The sequence below is a fragment of the Equus caballus genome, chromosome 30 (genome assembly GCF_041296265.1).
Source record: "Equus caballus isolate H_3958 breed thoroughbred chromosome 30, TB-T2T, whole genome shotgun sequence".
Taxonomy (NCBI): Eukaryota; Metazoa; Chordata; class Mammalia; order Perissodactyla; family Equidae; genus Equus; species Equus caballus.
In genome coordinates, this window is record NC_091713.1 from 36705273 (window position 1) to 36732108 (window position 26836).

The 26836-nt window shown below is 57.9% G+C and overlaps 1 protein-coding gene across 6 annotated transcripts in view; it reads right to left on the reverse strand.

Annotated features, from left to right (window-relative positions):
- Nucleotides 1-21661: 21661 nt before the first annotated feature.
- KIF21B (kinesin family member 21B) overlaps nucleotides 21662-26836 on the reverse strand; it is a 47725-nt gene continuing 42550 nt past the window's right edge. For 3 of the 6 annotated variants that reach the window (XM_070256061.1, XM_070256059.1, XM_023632732.2), the window contains 2 exons: nucleotides 26546-26745; nucleotides 21662-25553 (listed from right to left, as the gene is read on the reverse strand). In XM_070256061.1, the coding sequence (XP_070112162.1) occupies nucleotides 25499-25553; nucleotides 26546-26745 (255 nt within the window). In that variant the 3' untranslated portion in view covers nucleotides 21662-25498. Of the gene's footprint in view, nucleotides 26121-26545; nucleotides 26746-26836 lie in introns of all 6 variants that reach the window. The other 3 variants (XM_070256060.1, XM_070256057.1, XM_070256056.1) reach the window with 1 other exon arrangement.

Genomic DNA, 26836 nt, shown 5'->3' on the forward strand with positions numbered 1-26836 from the left:
AGCACTGGTTATCAGCATGTTGCCAACCCCACAGGAGCCTCTGCACGTGCTCTGAGAGACGTGTGTGTGTGTGTGCAAGCACACGTGTATTTGTGTGTCCCCCGCGTGCTCCTAACTCTGGTGTTTCACTTATGCACAAACGTGTTGAATGCCAACCCTGTGTCGGGTCCTGGGTCTCCCCCGCTGTGTCAGGCACTGGGAAGACAAAGGAACTTAGTCTAAGGGGCAGACCGGCCTTAAACAGCCAGCTAATGCAACGCGAGCTCCCAAGGGACGGATGGTGAGCCACGGAGCTGAGCTCGCACGGCTAGGAACAAGCAGCGTGGGGCGAGCTGCGACAGGCCAGCTTTGGGAGCCAGTGGGGGATTTTGATCTCTATCCTAAGGGCTGTTGAGGTCTGCTTAAGCTGGAGGGGTGACAGGATCCAAGGAGCATTTTTAAAAACCTCACTCTGGTGCAGGGCGGAGAAGGGATGGAGGAGCGCGGGAGGGAGAGGCAGGAGCAGGGCAGACAGCGACCCCACAGTGTTCTTTCTTCCGTGGGGCCCTGAGCTCCAGGGGCCTCCTGAGCCACCACACTGTCTCGTCCAGGAGGGGAAGGGGAGGCTGTGAGCGTGGCCCAATACAGAGCTTTCGGGGTTCCTGGTGCCTCTGTTGGCCACCCAGGTTGCTGGCAGGCCTTTCCCTGAGGTCCGGGGATGGCCAATGGACAACAGGAGGGGTGGCTCTCTGCTCTGCACCGTACCGTCCTTGGATCCTGCTTGTCACGATAAGATGGAAACTTCAGGAGTCTAAGGAACTGAAATGCGGTTGGGGGAAGTGGTTCCCGGCCACCTCTGTCTTCTGTCCTCTGTCCTCTATCGAATGGAATGGTCAGTAACCTCCAGCCGTGCCTGGCGTGTTCAGCCACGCTCCTGAAGGCGAGAATCTTCAGTGGTGAGAAAGGTCCTCGGGCACACACGGGCGTTGCTCCCTGCGATGGGCAGTAGGTAACAAAGGGGTGGTGACGGGGTGTCCAGCCATAGCCCAGCCCCTTCTAAGAATTTCCCAGCTACCCCCCCAAGCCAGTGACAGTGCGCTCTGACTATTCTCCAATGATCTTTCCTAGTGCCCGGGTTTTAGCACACCGCCTCTGCCCGTGGTACAACTTTCTTACACCTCCTGACGGCCTATTCCTTGGGAGGTGAAGGAACAAGTCCCTGCCTTCATTGTTAGGGACCAACTATATCAAAAGAGCTCTGGGCAAGGGATCTGTGTGTATTATTGCCTCTTCCTCCATGCTATGGGAAGGGCTCAGGGACTTTGGGAAAGGAGCACAATTTATTAATGCCCTCCTGTCGCCACAGAGGGAAACGTATTATATGGCAGGTGCTGAGAGGCTCGGCCCCATTCAGGCCCCTCTCCGGGGCCCTCCTCCTCCCCAGGGCACAGTTGGGATGAGATGACCCCCGAGATCCTGGCCAGCTTGAGCCTTCTAGAGGCTTGTGACGTGCTGAGTGGGTTCCATGGACAAGGCCCCATCGTGGCCTTAGAAACAGGGTATTTCATGGACTCGGGAGAGAGGCTGAATTCATTTGCAGGCTGCTGTTGCCTCGACATCTTGGTGTACAAAGGCTCTGCTCCAGGCAAGCAAGGCCCTGGGGACGTGTTCCACGGGACAGTGTCCTCTCTCGCTCCCTCTGAGGTCCAGGTAGATGCGGTGGGAGTGCAGCGTTCTCATCAAAGACATGCGTGTGCACCCTCACACACACAACAATGTCACCAACAGAGCTGGACTCTCCCGGAAGGTAGGTGACTTTGCTGCCCCATGGAAATGGCTTCAGGAGTTTAAACCCATTTCTGAGCCTGGGCCTAGGACATAGGACTCTGTTCCAACCAGTCCTTACCCAGGAAGATGGAGGTGGGAGCGCGGGTCGGGGCAGACGACACCCTTCTGTCCTTCACACCAGCCTCCCCGAGCCGCTGTCGGGCTGTCATCTCCAACAGTCCACACCCTGCCCCACAGCTGCCCGCCTGGCGGGTGTGCCTCCCTATCCCCAGCCTGGCCCCGGTCAGGTCAGCCGTCTCTCGTGTGTTTCTCACCCCACCTGCCCACGATGACTCCCTTGCGGCCTCGAGGAATGAACACCCTGGAGACCCCAAGGGCAATTTCACGCTTGCAAAGCCGGCTTGGCTTTCAGCAACAGAGAAATTCCAGTCAGGAGCCAATCCTCCGATTGAAAGGGCCGGCTCAGCGGGCCTGATGACCTGGGGCCACAGAAGGGGGTCCTGTGGACCACCAGGGAGCAGACAGTGGGCCGAGCGCCTGCTCCAGCTTCCAGGAGGGGTTAGGCCACAGCGAGCATCAGTCTACTGGGAGAGCTTGGAACCTTCCGGAAGATGGGCGCTGGACGGAACCCTGGAGAGCATCTAAAGACAGCAGCAACACAATTACAGCCACCACAACGGTACTCGACTCTTAGGAGCTCTGCTGTGTGTCAGACGTTCTCCGAAGTCTTCAGACGTATTAACTCCTGAGTCTGCTCTTAACGACCAACGTTCTGTGGATCTAACCCACTCCCTCTCTTTCAGGGGTGGCCACGAGGCCCGCAGAGGAACACCGACTGCTAAAAGGCATGTGGTGAGTTAGCCAGACTCACTTCCAGGGCTGGGAGAAGCACCAACACCCAAGTCATTCCAGAAGGCTGCTCCCCGAGGCCTCACCCAGGTGGCGAGGAGGCGAATGACCCCTCCTGCTAAACAGGCCGCGGACCTGCTCTGTTCCCTAACGTCGCGATCTCGTTAGCCGGCCATCTGACGGGGACACTAGTCTGTTCTCACAGAATCACAGCAAATTACGGCGCTCACTGCGTCCCGGCTGCCGAGTGACGTTCATTTAGTCACACTACAACCCTGCAAGGTAGAGACTTCTTGTGTCTGCTGCACAGAGAAGGAAGCTGAGGCTGGGAGTCCTTGCGTAGGGGCCCCCGTTACACGGCTAGTAAGTGATGGAGCAGGGGTGTAAAGCGGGCCGTCTGGGTCCACCACACTTCTGCCTCCTGGCCTCGAGATTCAGAATTTCAAAAGTTAGATATAAGTCCACCTTTTGTGGCCTTCGTGGCTGCATTCTTTCGGTCATAAACTTCATCCTCAAAGATCTCCTGGGGCCCAGCAGAAGCCGAGAAGGGCCCAACCAGTTGCAATTTTGGGGGCTTCTGGTATTTTTTTTTTAAGGAAGAAATGATAAAACAGGGCTAAAATGTGGGTAGCATATTTTAAATATTTACATTTAGCCGCTTAACTCTCTTAACCCATAGACGCAAAATGCCGCGCGGAATCATCAGGCTGTTTGCGAATTATTGCAGGGTTTATGAAAGGGTTCGTTCTCGGTGCCTCACCAGCAGCACCACACGGGAGTGAACACGATTTGTGGTTGAAAGCGTAAAACGAGCGTCTTTTCCTTCATTTCCGTCAGCACATTTCTGCGACCTTGTGGAGGACTCATTTGCAGACAACGCTGGGCCCTTCAAGGAGCAGCCGCCACCACCCGTGATGGGCTCTGCCCAGCCCAAGCCCAGGCGGGGAGGAAAACCTGCTGGGGTTCAGAGAGGGCTCTGCCTCCCCGCTTCTCCAGGCCCCACTGTCCCTCAGCACAGTGGCCCCAGGTCACAGAGCCCTTGGAAGCCCAGCTGGGTGACGGGCATGGCGGGAGGAGGCTGCAGGCCCTTTGGGAAGAAAGTACCTTCCTGCCACCTGTCCTGAGAGCCGTGACAAGGGTGGCCGTGGTCCCCACCACAACCTCACTACATCTGAGCCGCGTGCCCCTGACAACCATGGTCCTGCCACTTCTCCTGGTGGCACGGGAACTCACACCAGGAGGCTTATGCTGGCGGAAGATGGGAGGGGAGGCCCGAGACCCCGCCCGAGCACTCCTCTGGAACCCTCAACCAGCTGTCCGTCAAATCACTACCCTGAAGGCACAGAGCTGAAGGCCACCTCTCCAGTGGAGAAACTGAGTCCCGATGGAGGTAGGGAGCTGGGGGAGCAGCAGCGAGGCGGCCCGGAGGAGGAGCCAGCGCCTCGAGCCAGGGGACCGTGAAGGAGACCTGACGGTGGACTGGGGTGGGGAGCCAGGACCCCCGAGTCCTGGAACTGCCCTGGACGCCCCCAGGATGGCCGGACTCAGGCTCCTGCATGAGCAGCAGACGCCAGCAGGCCGGGACCAGCGGAACCCCCATGCTGTGCGGGACCCTGCCCGCGCCCAGTCTCAGCTCCCCGTGGCATCTGAGGCCTTTCCAGCGGCCGGCGCCCTCCCCACCTGACCTCTGGCTTGTCCTCTCAACTGAGACGCACTGGCCTCTTGTCCCCCAATTCATCCTCCCTCCTGTCTAGAGGGATGACTTCCTGCCATCCTATAATCCCCATATTGAGTGACATGCTCATGTGATTGCATTAATTCACCTCAGCTTTCCTGCCTCAGGCCTGTCCTGGGGGCACAGTGTGTCCCCTCCGAGTCCCTGGAATTTCCCAAGGGCCAGAGTGTCCCTCTCCTTCCGTGACACCTTACCCCAGGCCCATTGCACCAGAACAGGGCTCTGCTCACAGCGGGGGCTTCTCCTGAACCCACACCTCCGGGCTGGGGGATGGTCAGAGCCGTCCCCACCCCATCCCCTTCCCTCTGTGCAAGGCAAAGTTCCCTTTTAGCAAGTGAGAGTCCTGGCTAAACACAAGCCAGCAGACACCCTCGAAGGAGCCCCTTGGCCACTCTAACTCCATGTCGTGGCAGGCAAGAGCCCATCCCCAACAGGCCCGCCCACCCACGGGCTTCAGCCCAGGGAGGGGGTAAAGCGCCTTTGCCCCCTGCAATGCAATTTGGCATTTACTTTAGTGGATGAGGAGGCAGGAGAGGTTTTCAGGCAGAGAAATAACATATTTGTGTTGGACAAAGAGCCCTGGGGTGCTGTGTATTGGTCAGACTGGAGTGGAAAAAAATCTGAAGCCGGGACCCATCTCCCCATCAGCCAGCGATCCCCGAGGGTGGGGCTGTGTCTCCCGTGTCAGACGAGGGGCTCCTGAGGGTGGGGATGGGGGCTCCCAACCCCTGTGCCGAAGCCCAGATGCACACCCAGCTCTAAGCTGTGGACTGATTGGCCCAAGGTGGAAACTGAGGCCCCGATGGGGATGTGACTCGTCCCTGGGGGCTCCCACTCCTGCTGGCCAGCCGAGACCAGGACCCCGGGGAGGAGACCCTGATGCAATGCTCTGCCTCGGGCTCTAAGGGCAGCGTGGCCCCTTCCCTGGGGTCAGCTGTCCTCCCTCTGGCACCAACTTCCCAAATTCCCAGCAGCCCAGCCACACACAGCTGGTGGTAAAGATCAGGCTGAAACCCCATCCCTGAGCCGCGGCTTGGCCCCGGGCACCATGCCCAAGCAGGGCGCCGCAGCAGGGGTCAGGCCGCGGGCTGGGCAGGGCGCTAGGGCCGGGCTTGCTGGGCGCTGTAAGTCCTTGGGAGGCCCAGACATGACACGGCGGGGAAAGGTGGCTGTCAGTCCCCAGACCCTCCCTGGGACCTGGACAGGAGACCGTCCCCGCCCTCTGATGGGGAGACAAGCATGGTCCCTCTTCCACGTGTGTTGGTGGAGTCACGGCCCCGGTCCTCAGAGAGTGCCCATCTGATTGGGGAGGCATCGTCTCCCCTGTCCAGTCACCCGTGCATGGCGTCTGTCAATGCTGGGCTGGCTCTGAGAGCCAGCTCTCTGTGACAAGCAGGGAGGGAAACTAGCATCATTAAGCACCCACGATGGGTGACTGAGCTTGTTGCCTGGCATTGCTATGTCATTTAGTTATCCCACTTACGTCTGCCGTTTCCTCTGCCGACAGTGGGGAGGTGTTTGCGCGCTGTCATCTGCCTAGCTGAGTCCTTGTCGCTGGGTTCCAATTTCGCCTTCTCCGATGACCCCATGCAAAGTGCGAGCACTTACTCTTAACCGAAATGATCCTGCCCGAGTGTTTGTTTATGGGCTCTCCGGTAAGCACCATGAGAGAGGGAGAGGCTGTTTTGATTACTGAGTTGAGAACTGTGCTTGGCACTCAGCGGTTGAAAGAATGGGGTCAGAGAGAATCCACAAATGATTTATGGGACTCTAATTGGGGGCGGGGCACGGGAGGCGACGCACGGTTTCCCCACCACCACGACTTGATGTAAGTGGGTACATTTGGAGGCTTTTCTGTCACTGTGACCTCGCCTGTCACGGCTCGGCATAACAAAGCTCAGAGACGGGGTAGGGAGGGGTTCCCAATAAAGGGAGCAATGAGATTCCAAGTGGGACTGTTAGGCATGGAGGGTTACGTGGCCGACTGGGAGCAAATTGTTAGAAGCATGGTTGGTCATAGCCTCAAAGTTAGGGGCTGAGGGTTGAGGGTCAGGATGGACGATTAACAGAGGGGCCCTTTCTTGCCTCAGCCCTAGCGACAGCATGGCCAAGCAGGCACACAGTCACCAAGGGGCTTACGGAGCCATCCACCCTCCCAACCCCTGGAGGGAGGTGGAGAACTGCTTAACATTTGAAGGCTCAAAGGGAGCCACAGTCGTTCGTCAAAACTAACTTCTCTTGATTGGTTTGGGTTCAGAGAGAACAACCAGGCATTCAGTTGCCCGAGCAGAATTTGGGATGCAAATATTAAAACTCCATCAAATGTTTAAACATTCTCAAACACAAACGCTACAGCAGCAAAAGGGAGTCAGCACTGAGTGTAGGAGGAACACCAGCCACTGCACAGCAAGGACCGGAATTTGGGGTGCGTTTCGTGATACCCATGCTGTCAGCTCCACACAGAGCCGAGAGGATGACCCTGTGAGGTCTTCTTGGTTCAGACTCATATCATTTCTTTGACATCTTCCAAGTGTTTTCGCGGAAATCCATCCCCACCCATTTAGTTTCTCAAACATGGCTCCAAATAAATGTTCAATTTCTTTTCCAAAGATTAAATCCGACATTCCAGGGGGTGCAAGCTGTCAGAGTCCGTGAATGATGGCGTGGCCAGGTGGACGCGAAGACCTTTACCAGGATAGTAACCGAGAGCCCTGCCACCCTAGGCGCCTACACTAATGGGCACCTTTAATCCCACAGCTATCCGGTGAGGTGGGCCTCCCGTCTCCATTTTGCAGAGAGGGAACCTGAGACACTGAGAGGTGAAGTGAGTTTAGGCCACAGAGCGAGCCTGACGGGTACGGAGGCTGAGTTGGGAGGACAGCCAGGCAGACAAGCCTCCTCACCCCTCGCCCCCTGAGCGTCTCCTTCTATATGACAAGGGCGATCAGGAGTGCGACCTGTCCACTTGCTCCTACAGAATTTCCTCCTAGAGAACAAGAAAAGACAGAAGAAAAAGAAAGAAAGAAAGGGAGGGAGGGAGGGAGGAAGAGAGAGAACTACGCCCCATAAAAATAAAAGAATTTCCCCGGTGGATACTATTACAACGAGTCACGAGGAAAGGCGACAAACCCCTTGGGTGTGTTTAGCTCAGTGACACCTTTGGGTTTCTTCCTTCCCAATGCCCAGCCAGCATCACCCAGTGATTTCAGGACCCAGAGTGTATGCCTCTCCCTATGTTCCCACTTCCCTTTTCCTTAAAACTCCCTACCCTTCCTGCAGCTAATTCTGGAAAGTGCCCCAGGCAGTCCCTGGTTCCACCAGAGACCATATCCCAGGGGACCACCTGTCATCAGAGGTCGTTAAGCGCCTCCTCGTGAGAGATTGACAGGAGCCGGCTGGATCTCATTAATGCCTGAGGCGGAAAAGGGCTTTGCCGCCCGCTGACCAGCTTGTGCCCCTGGAGGAGCTCGATCAGGAACCACCCGACAGGGTACCAGCATGGCGGCTCCTTGGAACCGGAGCCTGAAGACCTGAGGTCCGTTCTTGGTCCGGTCTTGTGTCCATCTTGGAGACAGTAACTCTGGTGTTCCTCTCCGTGCTCCATCCTTTCCAGAAAGTTCTCCAGGACCCTCTTGCCCGTTTCTTCTCGTTGCCCGCGTGTGAGAGCGGGAGGCGGTGCTCTGAAGCTCTTGCTTCTCCCCAAGGTTACCTTGTCTGATGGGCTCTCCTCTGTTCCCACATGATGGTTCCATGGATAAGCCGGTGAAGACCGTCACAGTCTTCTCCTGACCTTGGCCCTCAGTGGCCTCTCTGCTGGAGGCTGGGAGCGGAAGATGTGTTCTCAGACCTCCTGGGTGCCCCCCTCAACTTCGTTTACAGAAATCATGGGGATGAAAAAACTGCCCTTACATTGCGGGGAGCATGACAATTTAAGGGAAGAAAAATGTTCATTTCCTAGCTGGCTTTCTGAGATCAGTTTAAAAGGACCTTAGGCCACCAAGACACAAGCTAAATGGAAATCAAAATCGAGGGGAGTTTGGTATGGCAGAAGTGACTTGAACCGCCAGCAATGTTATTTCCTTGTCTACACTGGTGGACATTTAGGATCTTCCAGAAGAAGTGGTAGGGAGTCATCCCAGGATTTGCAATTGTGCAGACGATTGCAGATATAAGTTGCAATTGTAGTCACGTTTCCTGGTCATGTGACTACAGCCTCATCTTATCCTTATTGAACGTCTTTTTTCCCCACTTGCAAAAGGGGTGATAATATTATTGGTGGGGGGAGCATGGACTCTCGGGTCAGACAGATCCAGATTTAAACACTGCTTGTACCACCTGGAGGCCGGGAGCCTGGAGCCGCTGGAGCAGAAGTGGGAGGGGGTTTTATCGGAGACGAAGGGTCATCCATCATGTAGGACCACAGCCGTGCTGATGACTTGGCCTTTTTTTCTGAATAAGATGGGCAGCTGCCACAGTGTTCTGAGCAGAGGTTCACAGGATGGGACTTATGCTTTTGAAGGACCATCCGGCTGCTGGGGTGAAAATAGACTGAAGGGAAACAAGAGTCCAAGGAAGGAGACCAGACCAGCGGCCCCACAGTAACCGAGGGAGTGCTGACGACGCCGCAGACCACGGCGGAGCAGAGACTAGACGCATCTGCAGGCAGAAACAACGGGACCTGCTGACTTGTCACGTTCACCATTACATAGCTGAATAGTCGTTTCTAAGCATTTGTTATTCCACTAGACCGAAAGCTCAAGGGCGCACGAATCATGTGTGTATGTTTATTCAACAATGGATTTCCCACACTGAGCCCAGTTCCACAATATTTGATGAAGGAATGGGTGGAATCTGAGCATCTTCTTGACAAACTGTGCCCGCTGAGCCGATGAGCTCTTGCCCACCCTCTCTGCTCCTGCTCAGTGGTTCTCTGACCCCACAGCAACAGGGCAGGGTCGGGGGCGCTGAGGATGGGCAGGCTGGAAGAACGATGATGGAGGCAGAGGGGAGGGAACATGCTCAGGCGGCAGCCTGAAGAATCACAGGGCCAAGGAGGAGAGGTGATGGGAGAGGACACACGGGGAAGTGGAGGCTGGGGCCAAGAGGAGAGAGAAACGGCAATGGAACCCACCAGTGACACAGGTTCCCTGCGTGGTGGGGACGGACTTCCCATGAGAAACTCCACCAGCCTGGCTCTGGGGGATGGCGCTCCTCCCTGGGCGCCGTGGTGGGAGGTCTGAGTCTGGCTTCCTGGCCCCTTCTGCAGCCTGGTGGTTCTGGGGTGGGGCAGGACTGGACTTGCGTGGATGGAGACGTGGGGTGGGAGGGGCGTGTGTGAGAGAACAAAGGTGAAGGAAGAGAATGGTGAATGTGCTGCAGGGAGGACCAGAGAGGGACCAGGGCTGGGGTCTGCAGCAGGCGTCAGGAGAGAGGGGCTCACAGGGCAGGTGGACACAGGGGTACAGGGCTGCACCCTTCTGTCCGACACCCCACACATTCTCTAACTAGTGAGCCTGCCGCATCCATGCGCAGGTCGTCGCTCCTCATCTCTGCCCACAGCCGTGATTCGCACATGCTCACGGCTGTCAGAGCCACTGCGCACCCTCGGCGCACTCCACGCACACAGCTCGCCTTGGTACCTGCAGCACACGCGTGCACACGCTCCTTGCTTCCCCCACTGCCCCGCCCACAGAAAACCCCTACAGCTGGTTGTCTAATATGCATGAGTATGCATACACACACCCCGCACTGTCTTCAGATCCTAAGTCTTGCCTGGAATGAAACCTTCCTTGCCTCATCACTCTTCTCCTAGGTCTAATCTAGAGAGAGAACCTTCTCGTGATGCTGTATTTTTATCCTAACCCGGTGTACCTCCAACATTTTCTCCTAGTCCTTCCAATCAAATGCCCCTTTGTCACCTCTGAGCCATGTTTTGAGGTCACCTAATCTGCCCTGAGTTTGGATGACCTTCTTTTCGTCAAGCACCATGCTTCAAAGCTTGTGGAAGGCCCTTCTCTGGCAGATTCCTTCCCTGGCTGATTGCTCTTGACTCAGTTCCCTCCTCCCCTCCCCTCTATCTCCTGCCACTTCAGTGTCACGTAATGCAAGGAAGTTTGCCAAGGATGGGGCCCACGTGTCTTGTCCCCCCTTAGACACACACACTTGTACATAATCCTCGTGAGCTCCCTAAGGAGAGGACGATGTCTCCTTTCCCTCTGGCTGGCTGTCCCCAGGGCACCCATCCTGGGTCCTGCCCGGCAATTACTCAGCCTTGGGGGGTTTGCCACCCTTAAGGCAGAAAGCCCAGCAGACTGAGCACGTCCCACGTTTACCGAACAACCACATGAGGAAGAGAGAGGGATGGGGGGTGGTGGGCAGGGGGGTGAGGGGTGGCCCGTTCAGGACAGCAGTGCTGAGGTGAGCTCCTCGCCCAGCGGGACCGATCTCAGAACCCGAGACACAGCTTCCCTCTAGAATGACCTGCAGCCCGTTGCCCTTGACTGGTTGGAGGAGAAGATTTAGCACCTCTCAGCTCTAAAAGTTAATGAGCTGCCCAGGCTGTTAACTGCTTTGTCAGCTTTTCTGCCAGAGGAAAGGCGAGAAGAACCCAGAACAACCTGAGAGAGGGAGGGAAGGTCTCCTATGGCAGGGAGCTGGAGACACCCTGGAGTCAAAGGGAATCTGAGGGAATCGGGCTCCTGCCTCAGAGCCCCCCGGAGGGGAGAGAGCAGAGGCGAAGAGCCAGGGAGAGAAGAGAGGGATGAATTCATTCGCCATCTATTTTTAATATCCCATAAACACTCCTTGCTTGTAACCAAGGAGTTACAAACTCCTGCAGAACGGCCAGGCGGGCTCATTCCACTGCCCCACCCCCCGGGAATAGCTCAGAGGTTACCCATCAAAGCACAAGACCCCGACGTCAAGAGAGGGGGCCACTCCCCGGTCCCAGACCTGGCGTTGCTGAAGCCATTTACGCTGGTCCCAAAGAAGAGGGCGAAAGAGATGAGGAAGGGTTTTCCAAAGAGATGGTGGGAGGCTGGGAGGATGACGAGAAAACCATCAGACGGGATGGAGACACACTTCTTCCTCCTCCCCCACCCTCCCGTCTGCCTCTCCCACCACCTGAAGCCGCAGCAGTTTCTCTCCAGTCTGGGCCCACAAGGTGTTGGCCAGCCAGCCTGGAGCCGCAGTGCCACCACCTGCCATGGCCTCGATGGGGCACAAAGGAGCATAGCGGGAGTGGGGGCATTGGGAAGGGAGGCTGAGCTGCTATTTGAATTCGGATTCTCATTGGCTTTCTGATCTGATTCTTTTTAACCTGTGTCCGAGTTTCCCCATCTTTACAACACCCATCTCTGCACCTCCCGTCCATTCGGCGGAAATTGGGAATGTCAGCATGACGACATCCAGAAAGTTCCTACTATATGGGAGACAGTTGCTGGGCCCCAGGGCTATTCCCAGACCCCTAGGCTGCAAGCCTGGCCCACGTCCCCCTGGCTGGTAGGGGGGCTGCTGTCAATCTGTGGGGTGTGAAAAACCTCATCCGAGTGACAGCCGGAGTTTTCTGGAGAACACGTGAGCTCAGAAACTCCCCTTCCAAAACAGAAGACCCCTCGAACTCCTCCGGAGGTGAATGCCGGCTCTCTGGAGGGTCCCTGCACTCATACACGCCCCGCAAACACGGGGCCATCCTGTTCATAAAGGGGAAACTCAGGGTACCCCAGCACAGAGCGGGTAGGAAGTCTCCCTTCCAGACAGTCAGGGAAAGTGTTCCTCCCAACGTTTCCCCCCAGATGAAGGCCCACGGGACAAGGAGCCTGGCTTTGTTCAGACAACTCCCGGGACACGGGGCACGTATGTCCAGGCTTCCGTTAACCGAGACAGAACTGAAAGGGACAGGCCGGCTCTGCAACCCCAGGAGAGGACCGGGGCTCCCTCGGAATTCTTGGGAGATGTGCAGAGACTGATGCATCCCCACGCTCATCCCCACAACCGTTAAGGGGAAGCTCTGCCTGGGGCCACGGCTGAGATTCGCTTTATCCATTCCATCACTGTTCACTGAGTGGTTACTGGGTACCAGCCACCACGTCAGGTGCCGCGTCCTTGCCCTCGAGCTCTCAGTCTATCTGACATTCTCACAAGGACGCAGGCAAGCAAGCAATTACAATAAGGCGCAACAAGCACTGCGGTAGGGGACTGCCAGGGCTTCACGGAGCACCTGTGGCCCCCACCCCCACCCCAGGCTCAGACCTGGGGGACGGGAGCAATCTGAGGAGGCTTCCTGGAGAAGCCGACGGGTCAAGCAGGATTTTGCTAAGTGAAGGTGGAGGAACAGTGCTCCAGGCAGAGAGAACATCGTATATAGAGGCTTTGGCATAGAAAAAGGAGAGGTGAAATAATTAATGAAATAATTCTGCTGCATTTGAGCCCATTCCTCGAGGCCCCTCCTATCAAGGACTTTCCAGAGGCTGTGAAGCATCAGGTCCCAGACGGGAAGCCCCTCCCTGCCACAGACAACCTGCTGAGGTGGGCCTTGGGTCTCTTCCTAACAGCATCCGCCTTGAGCTGCTGCAGGTCCAGCAGAGAAGACGAGGGTGCTAGTCACTGATCCGGCTGGTGAGCCCCCCAGGGAGAGAGCTGTCTGCAGGTCAGAGGACTGACTGCCAAGTCAGAGTCCCTCCTCACTCTTGAAACAGCACCCCAGGGCCCGTTCCAGGCCGCTTCCGGGACGGCAACCCTGACCCTTGTGCAGGGCTCCCCAAAGCCTCTGTCCGCTCTGGGTGAGCCTGTGTGTGTCCAGGTTGCACCTTAGCCAGCCGGCCATGTTTCACAGAAGCAGCCCGCTGCTTCCTGCCCGCGTGGCCCCACCCCCCCAGCCGGCCCCCTAAACTGTCTTCTCTCAGGGGTCAGCAAACTGTGGCCCATGGGCCAAATCTGGCAGCCTGTTTTTGGTAAATAAAGTTTTATTGGAAACAGCCATGCCCTTTACTTTGCACACCATCTGTGGCTGCTTTCGCGTTACAATAGCAGAGCCAAGGAGATGCAACAGGACTTGTACGGCTCATAAAATAGTCACTATCTGGCCCTTTGCATACTCCTGGGCTAGAGGAACTTGACCCTTTAAATCCTTGTATGTCCCCCCCTACAAATTCCCGGAAGTTTCGCCCCAGGAATTCCATCTCCGAATGCCCTGGCCTCCTCACTGAGACGTGTTGACAAGGGACGTGAAGAGTGTCCCCCTAAGGAGGTTTTGAAGAGGAGCTCTCAGTGGGCATGGAGAAAGGAAAGTCCTGCAGAGAAGCCAGTGGGGCACTCCTAACCTCCCAGCCCCCTCTCTGAGCTGAGACCGGCGACAGAGGGGTAGCTTGGAGGGCCTGCCAAAACCATGAAAACAGCAGCTGTGAGAGGAGGGCCGGAGGGAAACAGGGCTGGGTCACGGGGCGGCCAGGCGGCTGGAGGAGCAGGACCAGGCTGCGTGCACAGTCCTCGTGACAGCTGACCTGGAGGGGGCTGTCAAGTGCTGTTGCTTTCTGGCAGCTGCCTCATCAGCACCCCTAATCCTGCAGGGGTTTGCACACCCCTCTGCTGGTCCCACCACGACAGCTGAGCTCCATCTGGAGGCCCAGAGCGGCCTGTTGGACGGCACAGAAAGCAAAGCGAGTGAAGTCCGAAAGGAGGAAGTCTCCTGGGAGGGTTTGAGGATTGCTCGTCTGCAAGGGCCCCCAGAGGTCATCTGGCTGTCCCCTTCTCCAGGGAGGGCTGCATGCACCCCGCTGGAGGTGGGTGATGTGTGAGTGTGACAGCCACACTCCCGGAAGGCTCTTTCCAGGCCCATCCTTTCTAGGCGGTCACACACACAGACTCTGGAGCCTGACAGCCTGGGTTTGAAGTCTTGCAGAGCTCTGAGATAATATTTAAGTAAGATGTGGAACAGCAGCTGGCATAGGGTCAGCTCCGTAGACATGGCGTCAGCTGCACTCAGCCACGTGAATAAATCCTTTCCCAGAACTTAGACTCATTTGCTCTCGTTCTGGGCTCAAGCCTTAAGTAAGTTGTTGGCAAAAGACAACAGGCACTCTCTCTGATTTAGGCCCTAAGGGGCCCGACAGTGTGTTGGGTCTTGACGGCTCAGTGTCTTACTGGGATAGAACATTCTGGAACATGAGGGCTGGCCTTCCCAACCCCTCAGCACTGAGCTCTCTAGGACTCTGTTGGGAGGCTGGTCCTCCAGGTCCCGGTCTTGACCCTAAGTAGATTCAAGAGGGTCCAGAGTCCCCAGTCGGAGACATCATGGATGTCCAAAACTCAGAGCAGCGTGGGCCCCCTCAGAGGCCATAGAAAGAGAAGCAAGCTCTGAGACATGAAGCTAACATCTCAAGCCCACCGTCCCCTTGCAGGGGGAAATCTGAGCCTGAGCTACCTGCCCAGCGGCGGCTGCTGCTGTCTTGGGAGCCAATCACAGCAGGTTCCTGCCATCCAACTGGCAGCCGAGCCCGCAAAGAGGGTCTGCAGGAGAGGGTCACTCCCAGGGGACACGCATGACACGTGGCACTCACTTCGAGGCCCCGTTTAAACAGAATGGAGTAGACGTGATCGGTTCTCTTGCAGCCTAAAGCAGATGACCATGAGATGGGAGATTTTGAGCCAAGATATAAACAAAAAATATATTTTTTTCATTGATGTCATAGTTTATAATCTTGTGAAATCTCAGTTGTACGTTATTATTTGTCAGTCACCATATATATGTGGCCCTTTACCCCTTTGGCCCATCCCCCAACCCCCTTCCGCTCTGGTCACCACTAATCTGTTCTCTTTGTCCATGTGTTTGTATTCCACGTATGAGTGAAGTCATGTGGTGTTGGTCTTTCTCAGTCTGGTTTATTTTGCTTAATATCATACCCTCAAGGTCCATCCATGTTGTTGCAAATGGCACGATTTTGTCTTTTTTATGGCTGAGTAGTATTGCATTGTGTACACCACATCTTCTTTATCCATTCATCAGTTGATAGGCTCTTGGGTTGCTTCCACATCTTGGCTATTGTGAATAATGCTGCAATGAACTTAGGGGTGCATGAGTCTCTTTGAATTGTTGATTTCAAGTTTTTTGGGTAAATGCCCAGTAGTGGGATGGCTGGGTCTATGGTATTTTGATTTTTAATTTTTTGAGGAATCTCCATACTGTTTTCCATAGTGGCTGCACCAGTTTGCATTCCCACCAGCAGTGCATGAGGGTTCCCTTCTCTCCACACCCTCTCCAACATTTGTTATTTTTTGTCTTGGTGATTATAACCATTTCAATGGGCGTAAGGTGATATCTTAGAGTAGTTTTGATTTGCATTTCCCTGATGATGACTGATGTTGAACGTCTTTTCATGTGCCTGTTGGCCATCCGTATATCTTCTTTGGAAAAAATGTCTCTTCATATCTCTGCCCATTCTTTGATCGGGTAACAAACAATATTTAAACAATGGGATTCACTCCTCTACTCTTGGCGGTAGGGGAAAAACGTGTGAGCCAAAGACTAGGGTAACTCAGAGCTTCATGCCTCCCAGAGGGAAAGTGACCCCCACAGCTTAATCAATCCAGGAAGGCTTCAGAGAGGAAACAGGGCTCCAGGAGCTGGGGGAGGGTGGAGATGTGGGGAGTTCTGACAGCTTTCTGCACGGCGTGGTCCACTCCTGTTTAGTGTGCAGACTGTCTGAGGGCAGGAGAGCTGGCGGGGGCACCCTGCCGGAACCCGCTCCTCCTCTTCCAGCTGGAGCAGAAGGCAAACAAGGCCCTCTGGTTCCTGAAGCAGTGCGAGGCCCTCTTCAACAGCCCGCAGGCGCGCATCCGCCAGGCGGCAGTGTGGTTTGCAGGTACGGCTTTTCCCTCTTGTTGGAGCCCCCGTGTGACTGTCCTGGGTCCTTCAAGCAGCCCGGGGACCCGGGGCCCAAGGGCACACAGGGCCCATGGAAATTGTGTTGGAAAACGGGAGGAAGACTCTTTGCACCGGCTCCACTCCCCTGCAGGAAGCTCCTGGTTGGGTTGGATGGCCTTCCCAGTGCAGAATGGGCTGAGCCCGGGGAGGCCAGCCCGCAAAGCTCCCGAAGGGCGGGGAGCTCTGAGACTGGCGGGGACTGCCTCCTGTCAGCCCAGGGAAAACACCTCTGGAGCGAGGGGTCCCCCCTCCTCCCCCAGCCCAACTTGCTTATGACCCTTCAGAGAAGCAGGGGGAAATATGTCAACTTCGTGGGCAAGGTCTAGACGTGAGGCTGGTGGCCAAGGCCCGTGGTGGGAGGGAACCACAGAGGGAGGGAACGGGGTGCGGGGTGTTTGGGGCAGAGGCACAAGAGCAGGTGCGGCTGGGGTCCCATGTGGGCCCACTGGGGTGCTCTGGGTGCCCCGTAGGCCAGATCATCCAGACCCTAGGCACGGAAGACACCAACGAAATTGAGGAGGCATACTCAGGTGAGTGGCGCCGGGCCGCCCTCCCCCTGCGCATTGTGGAGGTACTGATGTTGGCTGGGAGGCTGAGGAATGAGAAGTGGGCAGATGGGCTCACAGAAATGACAATCCTGAGGAGTGACGAGGCAGGCTCATGTCCAGGGCATTTGGGTTTGGGGTGTTGGTTGGAGCCCTCCTGCCCCACCACGTTCACTCACTCCCAGTGGCCTCCAGCCCCTTTGTCAGCCAGCACAGTTCCTTTGACTCTTTATAGGAGGGACACCCAAAGTTTCCTCACTGGAGGGGACATGGGGGTTCCCAAGCCCTCCCTTCAGGAGCCCCCGGAACTGCTCGTGTTGTCGTCCTCCCATTCTCCATCCGCCCCCTGGACACGTCCCCCACACTCCCCTCCTTGTCCTCTGTCCTGCCCTCTCAAGCCCACGTCCCTGCCCCGCTGGGTTCCCACGGGCTCGCTGAGTCCCATTGCAGCTCTGAGCCAGAGGACTTCGCTCACAGCTGTTCTCTGGGCAAGGAGGGCAGAGCAGGGAGGCGAAAGTGGAGACGGGGCGTCCCGGGGCCCCTGGCAGGGGTGGCGTCTTGCTTGTGACTGAGCAGCGTGAACTCCAGGAGGAATTCTTGCTCGTATTTTAAAAACTACCAGTCCCCACCCCGCCATGGCCGGGTTACCCTCCTGGCAGGGCCCGGCCCTCCTGCCCAGCCCGACAGCGTTACTCTGTTCAAAGCCACCCGATTTTGTGTCACAGCCCTGAGGCACATGCAGGAAGACGGCGACCCCATGGTCAGCTGCCTCGCCAGGCAGACCTTATACGTTCTGGAAGCCAAGGAGAAGCAGCTGGTCGACACCCCCACCTCCTGCTTCTGCAGCAGGAGGTCACGAAAGAGCTGGTTCTGAGCCTGCATCCTTGGGTCCCGGCCAGGACAAACGAGGCTGTGACAGCTGTGACAGTGGGGACAGGCTCCTGGGCCCTGCACTGGAAGTGGCCTTGGTCCCTGCAGAATCTTTCCAATAAAAGGAGGAAGCATGGACTTCTGCGGAGGGGGCGTTTCCTTGTCTTTTGAGTCACTTCTCGGCTGTACGGGTAGAGCTATTTGTGGGGGGCTGCCTTCTCTGCAGAGAACATCTGGGTCCCGGCCAGCCCCTCCCAGCTCTGCCCGTGGTCCTTCTCCCACCCCGCATGGTGCTCTGAGGCTGGAGTGCAGAGGTCCTTTTGAGCATCGGCTGGAACTACAGGTGGGAGGAAGTTGCTGTTGGGACCCACGAGGCACTCAGGAGTCCAGTTGTACCAGGAGGAGTTCTGGTGGAGGGCACAGAGTCCGCTCTGGCTAGTTTAAGCAGGAGAGAATTTCTTAGAGGACTTAGTGACTCATAACACATTCCGGGAGATCACAGAGTGTGGATACACCCGCCGGGGACGGGCTGCTCTATAAAGACACCACTGTGTCTGCCCTTTGGGGCAACACTTGGCCCTGGAAACCAGAAGCTCAGCCGCCGTTCCTCTGAAGAGCCAGAGGATTCCTCCTCCCACGCCGCAGGGTGGGCTGGGCAAGCGCCTGCGAGCTCCGTGGCTCCTGCTGGCATCCGTCTTGCCCAGGTCCATCTGACAGTCCCTGGAGGGTCTCAGGGTTTCTGCAGGGTCATTTGCCACCAACCCTCCCACTCCAAGCCAGGGTGTCACCTGTTACCCCTGACCTTCCATCACCCGGGCCCTTGGCAAAGCTCTGAGCCCAGGGACAATAACCCAATGTCCTAAAAAGTAGGCTCCCCCGCCGCCAAACTTGCTCTGACTCGGAAGGGGCTCTGGCTACGACGAGGCCGACCCCCGGGTTGGTTCCAGCCCTCGCCCTGCAGCGCCCAGCCCCTCACCTGCACCCAAGCCCCCAGGAACATGGGGAGCCCCCCTCCCCCTGTGCTCGCCCTCCCTGCCCCTACTCATCCTTCCAAGTGGGGGCCATGCTCCTCGCAACATTCTCTCGGCCTGGGCACAGAGCTGGAGTCACTCGGTTGTGCTTGCAAACAGAGCCAGCAGGAAAGCTCACATGTCTGCGCTGTGGCCACAGGCCCTTCTCACCCCCTCCCCTTGGCCTGGCCTCTGGGTCCCACAGCTGTGGCCCCGGCTGTCACCAGGGGCCTTATCAGCTGCCCTGTTATAGACGGAGGTGAACGGGATGTCACAGGACTTGACTGTTACACGCACGTGCCCTTGTCCAAATCGCAATCTGGCTCTGCCACGGGCATTACGGAAGATAGATCTTATTAAAAACCTGTTAGCAGGTCAAGTGCACTGGTACAGGACCCACTTAGAGACTGTCCTGATGTCCCCGCCAGTTACCTCCTCTCCTTGGTCAAGCCAGGTGAACGGGCAGGAGGGGAAGAGATCAGACAGGGAGGTAATGGATTCCAGGGCCATCTCTGTCCCCGTGTGACCTTGGCCGACTCTGTCGGCTTCTCTGGGCCTCAATTCTCCTCATCTGTAAATTGAGAGGGTTGTAAAAAACGATCTTTTAAGATGCCACCAGGCCCTGACAACGAATGGCTCCTGTCAAATTCTGAGAAGTTCCATTTCCTCGGGTCTGGGAAGCTGCCTCGTAACTTATGTCCTAAACAGATTTCTCGTCTTCACAGTCATTCATTTTACAAATTTTCCATAATAAGCAGATATTACCCTTATAATCTGGAAACCGCCCCCCCCCCCCAATATCTCATATTAAGAGGATAAAAGACACTGTCACTTGACCTGGCGTTCCTGCCTCACCACCCCTAAGTCCCTTGGCATCTTCAAGACACAGGGTGAGCTGACTTTGGGAAACCCACCTTCTGTGGCAAACCCTCTGGAGGGCGAGGGAGGGGCACACAGTGGCAAGGGGGAAGCAGGGGACTGGAGGGGCTCCAGGGCCCCCTCCTGACAAGTGGGGCAGCTCCTGGGCTCTGTCTTCCGCTTTCACTCCCACACTCTCCTTGGCCTGTGGCCAGCCACGCCTATCTATCACCTCCCATAGTCAACACTGGGCTCCATCCCGTAGGGCAGGGCCCTGTAGAAGATGGGCCTGTGGGGAGCAAGGGTTGGGTGGCAAGAATGACACGGGTGGGGCCCGGTCAGCCAGCCAACAGCAACCATCTTCAGAAGCCACCCCTGCTTCTTAGGGCTGGGGGAGTTCCTGTGCCTGCCCAGGGCTGCAACTCCCTCAGGGGCTCAGGGTCCCCTGGCCCTTCAAAAGGCCCTTGTGCTTGAGGACCACCAGCCTCTTGGGCGGAACCTCCCTCGGGAAGCCTTTCTCCTCCAACCGCAGACTCAGGGAGCTGACCGGCTGGATCGTGTGTCCACAGCCACGGGTCTAGATAAGCGGCCGGGACTGCGGTGTTGGATGAGGCAACTTGGTTTCGTACTTGGAAAGCAAAGCAAAGAGAGACCTCCCTGTTTTCATAACACAAAAATCAGAAAGTAAAGTTTTCAAGACGGGCTTGGCTGGTGATGATGACACAGATTGTCCCCTGAGGCCTCTGTCCCCGAGGGGATGAGGGGCCAGAATCTCCAGGGTTGGGGGAGTGGGTTGTGGTTATTATCAAAGGGAACTAGGACTGTTGCAGAAGAAAAGCCAGGTTTGGATGGTTAGTGACGCTTCACAACCCAACCCCCCAACGGCCCGTTCTTTCTTCCCTTCACCCACTCGCGCAGTTGCTCACTCGATGCCGCTTCAGCATCTGCTGCCACGAGGCCGGAAAGCAAATACAGAAATAAACGAAATAAAATCATGAGCCTAAAGAAAAGACGGTGAATTTCATGGTATGGGAATTATACCTCAATAAAACTGCTATCATAAAAAATGTGTTCTTGAGAGCTAAACCCAACAAACCAGATCATGACACACAGAGCCGGTGGAGGGCCCTGGTCCTGCGAGGGCGCCAGGAATGCAGTGAATTCTGAAGCACGATTAAAAGACACGAGAGTCACCAATTCCTGAACACGGTGACAGGAGACAAAGTCCATCGAGTGACAAGCACAAGAGCGGCTCAGCGTTAGAGCGATGATTGTGTCTTCCAGGTGACAGCATGCTGTAGGTCTGTTCGGCGTCTCATAGACGTGAAGCTGTGTTTATGCTACAAATATTGGGAGGACAAGGGAGAGCGCACGGGATTTTTAGGGCAGTGGATCTAGAAACAAAAATCAAGACATGGTGGAGCTGTTTTCTTCTGTGAACGTTTTATATTTCTGTCTCCTCTTTGTAAGTGGCCTGTAAGGCACAGGTCTGTTCTGCCACTTCCTCTCAGAGACCTCTGTCATTTCAGAAGATGAGATCACCACCCCTCACACAGGACAGTGAAGATCCGGCGAAAAACGCCACAGCTGGCCTGGAGAAAGCAGGTGCCCAATAAACGCCAGTGCCCCGTCCTCCAGTGAGCATGCCCATCCCGGAGGCAGGAGATGGCCTGGAGAGAGACAAAGCTCTCAACACCGCTTCCTAGCTGATGAGCCCCACACTCCCAGCCCAGGAAACACTCATCAGGCTGAGCCGGGCCCCGGAGGCCACCCCACCCACCACCACCGACCTCCTACCCAACACGTCCACCATCAACCTCCCACTCTATCCACCACCACCAACCTCTCACCCCACACGCCCACCACGGACCTCCCACTCCATCCACTACCACCGACATCCCACTTCATCCACCACCACTGACCTCCTACCCCATCCACTACCATCGACCTCCAACTCCCAACTCCCAAACTTTCCCCCCACCGATGTCCCACCCACTCACCCCCCCCCACCAAACTCTCACCCCATCCACCACTGCTGACCTCCTACCCACCCATCACCACCAACCTCCCACCCAGGAAGGGCCACCAGCCACAAGTCAGCCTGAGACAATGGTCATTCAGGTTTTATTTATGACAACTTCTTAGAACACACACACACATCCAGTCTAGGAACAGAAATGTACAGCATGGGGCTTAAATAACTTTCATACACTATGTACAGTCATCGGCAGAGGTACAAAACATATATACACTTGTGCTAGCCACACAGAGGAGAGCACGGGCCAGAGGACCCTGCAGCTTGGGCAGGAGGCGATCGCCAGAAGAGAGCTGGTGGGCAGGGCAGGGCAGGGCCCTGATTCACTTCAGGGGTCCTCTCTGACCCTCGGCTCTTCATGGAGCAGTTCCGCTTCCCTGCAAGGCCCTCGGGACATGGGTTCAAAGGATTGGACTGGGGTGTGGTGGGGGGCCAGGGGCTCATTTGAGTGCTGGAGATGGGCAGGGGCTGGGGGATAGAACAAAGATGCCATGGAAGAAACAATTTTCCCTGTAGAGTCTGTCCTTGCACATAGGAGGGCAGTGAAGGATCTGGGAGCCAGGAGAGGAGGGCCAGGCCCAGGGAGGCCTGTGGGGGGCATCGGCCAAGCCCTGGCTCCTGAGCCTGGACCAGGAGGCTGTGCCAAGCCAAGAGAGCGGCGAGCGCTTTCCTGTTTGGGATGGCAAAGGGACAGAAGCCACAGGTGTGGGCCGCTGGGTGGGAAGAACTCTCCGCTCTCGCAGGGCAGGCCCGCCCACACAAACACGACAGCGAACATGGCGGGCATAGGCGGTGGCGGAACAAGCCGCGGGGAGTGCCTGCACCCTGCCCGGACTGCATCAGAGGACACCCCGTGAGCCGAGATGCTCTGTGACGGAGGAGAGCGGTGCATCTCTGATTTCACAGCGGCCGCCTGCCTGTGTCTCCACCACACTGGGTGGCGTGAGAAAGTTCCAGCAACTCCTTGCGGTAGTTTTGTGCTTTAAACCGCCCTCTGCCCAAGCCACACCGCCCCAGGCGGACAGCAGGGTGAAAGGTCCCTACGTGGAGGCTGTGGCGGGGGTGGGCGGGCAGGGAGAGCACTCCCAGACCCACAGACGTCCCTCCCCGAGGGGCTGGAGGCGGCACCCTGCCCACCTCAAAGGCTTAGATGTGCCCGCCTCTGCCTCGTAGCCTCGCCTCCCTCCTGGCAGCCTCCAGAGGCCACGCCAGGTGGTCCCTTGGGGAATTGTGGCTGCCGTGGAGGAGTCAGTCTCTCAGACGGAAGCAAACACTGAACTGGGTAATACTGGGAACAGAGCCTGGCACAGGGCTGTGCCGAGGAGGCCCCTGGGCCGTGGGGATGGAAGACAGGCTCCATCCAGGGAGCTCGCCAGTCAGCTTCCCAAGCATGCACGGGGCTCGGCCCAGCAGACAGGGCAGGTGGGTCTCGCTGGTTAGGCTCCAGCCTGGGCTCAGGCATCTGAAGATGTGGGGTGTGAGGTCAAGAGAGGGCGCTGTTCCCAGGGCCCACGGCATCCCGATAGGGCCTGGCTGCAGTGCGGCTCAGCCCCACGTCTTCGGATGGGCACGGAAAAATAAATAGGATGACGAGTCCCAGAACTGGGCTGAGTCGCAGGCCAAGCCCTGGTCCGAGCGAGAGCAGGCCCCCCCGAGATGTGCACATCCTCGTCGAACTCTGGACAGAGCCGAGCTGGGAGAAGCCACCTGCCACAAGCCCTGCCACTGTGCTCACATCACAACCATTTTGTGCTTGAAACACTTACGACGCTTGTGCAACGAGGAGACAGGGGCCTGCCCCCTAACTATGTGCCTGGGACATCCCTGAAGGAGTGGGCAGTCTTCAACGCCCCCGGAGCACAGCTGGGAATGGCTCAGGGCTTCCGGGGCACTTCAAGTTTAGAGCCAACGACACTGGCCAGGACAGCAGAGCTGGCCCCACTGGGAGGTAGCTGGCCCGTCCGAAGCAGCAGGGGACGGGCGCTGATGCCGAGCCCCTCTCGCAGGCCGCGGGGCACAGCTTGTGCGGGAACAGGCCTGGCAGCCCCGGGACAGCCGGCGGGCCGGGGGAGCACAGTCTGTGTGTTTCTACACTTGTAAACGGTCATGCAGACGGATTCTTCCTACAGGTTGCAAGCTTGAAGCTTTCTCTCGGGGTGGGAGAGGGGTGGGGAGGGGAGAGACCTGTGCTCTCTTCTGAGGGGTGGAAGGAGCGGCCGGCACCCTGGGACGGCCGGAGAAAGGGGACTTGCCATCTCGCAGACAGACTGGCCGGGCCCCAGGAGACCAGCCTGCGAGGGCACATCCTCCCTGCCCGTCAGCTCGCCCAGCCCTCACCAGGGCGAGGGTCCAGCGGGGCTCCCACAGCAGGACATAGCATCGGGGCGGCTCCCGGCAGGGGGACTGGCCAGCCTGGGCCTCTGCAGGCGTCTCCCCCCTTTCACAGCTAAGACGGCCCCTCTGTGTGTGCCAGGCACACATGGGGAGAGGCGCCCGGGGCCAGCCGGAGGCCAGGGAGCCCAAGACCAGTTAAGCAACCGAAAATCAGTGTGGACGGCTGGGGTTGGGGTGGAGGGACGGGGTGCGACCCCGCTAAGGCCCCAGCCTGTAATTCAGAGTTGTCCCAACTGGGGGAGCCGGCACAAGGACATCCCTGGAGCTGAGTCCATAGCCCGCGGGGTTGCGGGAAAAGAGACACTCAGTGAATTCCATCCTCACGGCCGACCTCCTAACAGGTGGGGCCCCGGCCCGTGCCACCTCTAAGGCTTGAGAACGTGTCTCCAGAATAGCCCGAGACAAAGAAATTAGAGGGACACCCAGCTACTCGGGGTGAAAATCCAGCAGGCTGGCTGGGGAGGGGGCCAGCCCCCCATCCAAGCTGCATCCTCGTGGACACAGTCCTCCGAGCTGCTTCCTACCCAGCCCACCGGGACTCTGGGGCCCCTGGGCTGGGCCGTGGGGGCAGCGGGCACGAGACCCCATGAGTGAAGACACAAGTGGCGCCGTGGGCATGGCTGATGTAAGGCTGCCCAGCACGGGGGCCAGGCCCCGGGGAGGAAGGCACTGAGCATCGGTGGCCCGGAGGTCAGGGGTGCGCTAGAACGGTCCCCCGGACGATGTAGGGAGGCCTGGCTGCAAAGGGGAAGGGGCACGTCCCCACCCCGCAGAGCAGACCAGGAACGGCCCTGGAGGGCTGGCAAGGCGGGTCCCCTTTGGGGCTCCCCTCCCCGCAAGAGCTGAGGGAAAGAACACGTGGGAAGAAACTTCAAGTCAGTTTCCAGGAGGCAACAGCAAAAAATAAAAATAAAAAATAAATTAAATAACTGAAGTATTTCTGACCACCTCTCCGAAGGAGTCTTCCCAGCGGCTCTGCCGTGGCCCCATTGGAAAGGGACCCCCAGGGATTGCTGGGGTCACCTGGGAATGGCTGTCGGGGGCCAAGGGGCCGAGGGTCACGGCGGGGGCCCAGCTGCCTCCACCTGGTCTCCGTGGTTACCTGAGGACTATCTTTTTGGGCTCAGAGGCAGGTCTGGGGCTGCGTCACCGGCCCCACAGGGCCCCGCCCCCAGGCCAAAGGCTCAAGGAAGGGCAGGGCCGGCTCAGCAGGAGAAAGGTGGCCATCAGGGAGGGAGGCCAAGGGGCCGCAGGGAGAGAAAAGAGGGGGAAATGCCCTTTGGCTTCACAGCTTAATTTCCTCCCCAAATTCTCTCTCCACGTGGCCGGGGAGGGACTGAGGAGAGTATCCCGTGGGAAGGTTAAGGGGGAGGCAGGAGAGCAGAAGAGGGGCCACACCCGTCGCCCACACCCTCTGTCCCCAGGGCAGCTGGCCTCCTCGGGCCACGGCTCCCCTTCCGTGCTGTCCAGGCTGCGGGGGGCCGAGGGTCCGGGGGCCATCCTCTGACCTCACGCCTAGGGTGGGCCACCGGGTAAGCGCCGTATACTCCAGAACTTCACTGTCAGGTCGCTGGGGTGGAGGACAGAGAGGGGCTGGTCAGCTCCTGAGGTCAGCCGGCTACCCCCCAAGAGGAAAGGATGGGCCAAATGATGGCCCAAAGGCAGCTGGGGCCGAGGGGCGAGGCTTGTTCAGGACGAAGGGGGAGACAGGCGGGAGGCGTGCCAGGCAGAGGGGGAGCCCCACAGTCCCAAAGGACTGCCAGGATTCTCGTGGTGGCTTTTCTTGGTTGTTGATGCTTTGTTTCGTCCCCTCTGCTTTCTGCTCCCTGGCTCCCCTCTCCTGGGGGCCTGTCCCACTGCTCATGCTCGGGAGGGGAGGGTGAGGCGGGCAGGGCAGTCTCACCGGGCCAGGAGGATAGGAAGGGAGAGCAGAGAGGAGTAAAATCGTCTCCTACCGTTAAGAAGCAGCTCAGATCGAAGTGGAGAGAGAGGAAGAAGGAGAGAGAGGAGAATGAGAGAGGGGTGGGGCGGGGAGGGTCAGGGCAAGGTGGTGGCGCGGCCCTTTATGGCCAGGACTCGGCGAGGAAGGCAGGGGGTGAGTCCAGGGACGTAATTCCACAACTTTACCCGGCAGTCACTGTGGGGGGAGAGAGGCGGAGGGGCAGAGAGGAGAGGCAGGAGGAGACGGGAAGGGCAGAGGGGAGAGAAGGGAGACGGTCGGAACAGGAAGGAAAAAGAAGAGACCCCTCTGAGTAGCTCCCGGGGGACAGACGGCCTGCACAGCCCCTGGATGGGGCCAGAGCTGGGGTGGAGGGAGGGGGTCTGGGGGGGACAGGGCTGCTCTGTGGTCTGAGTAACCTGGATAAGGGACAGCTGTGTGAGGGGCAGGAGGCGGGGCGAGTCCTGGCCTGGGGCCCAGCACCTTCCTGCTCCCCTGCCCGTGGCGGGCACTCCGTGAGGGTTACACAGGCTGGCGGGCGCTATGCAGGGGCCCAGAGGCCTGCCCCGCCCACGCCACGGGGAAGGGTGGGCCCCAGAAGCAGACCTCCGTGCGGCACCCACCTGGAGGCGGTGAAGATGTGCTTGGCGTTGGTGCAGATGGCGTTGATGGGGCTGTCATGGCCCTTGATCTCCCCGATGGGCGTGAAATTGTCCACGTTCCAGACCTTGATGACGCCTGCCCGGCAGGCGCTCAGCAGCATGGGGCGGCCCGGCACGAAGGCCAGGGCGCACACCCAGTCCTTGTGTGCGTTGGGGATTTGCTGCGGGAGGAGCGGGGCCAGTGAGGACCGAGGAGGGAGCAGCAGGGAGAGGACCCTGCACACACGGAGCGGGCTCCCCTCTGCCTCTGGA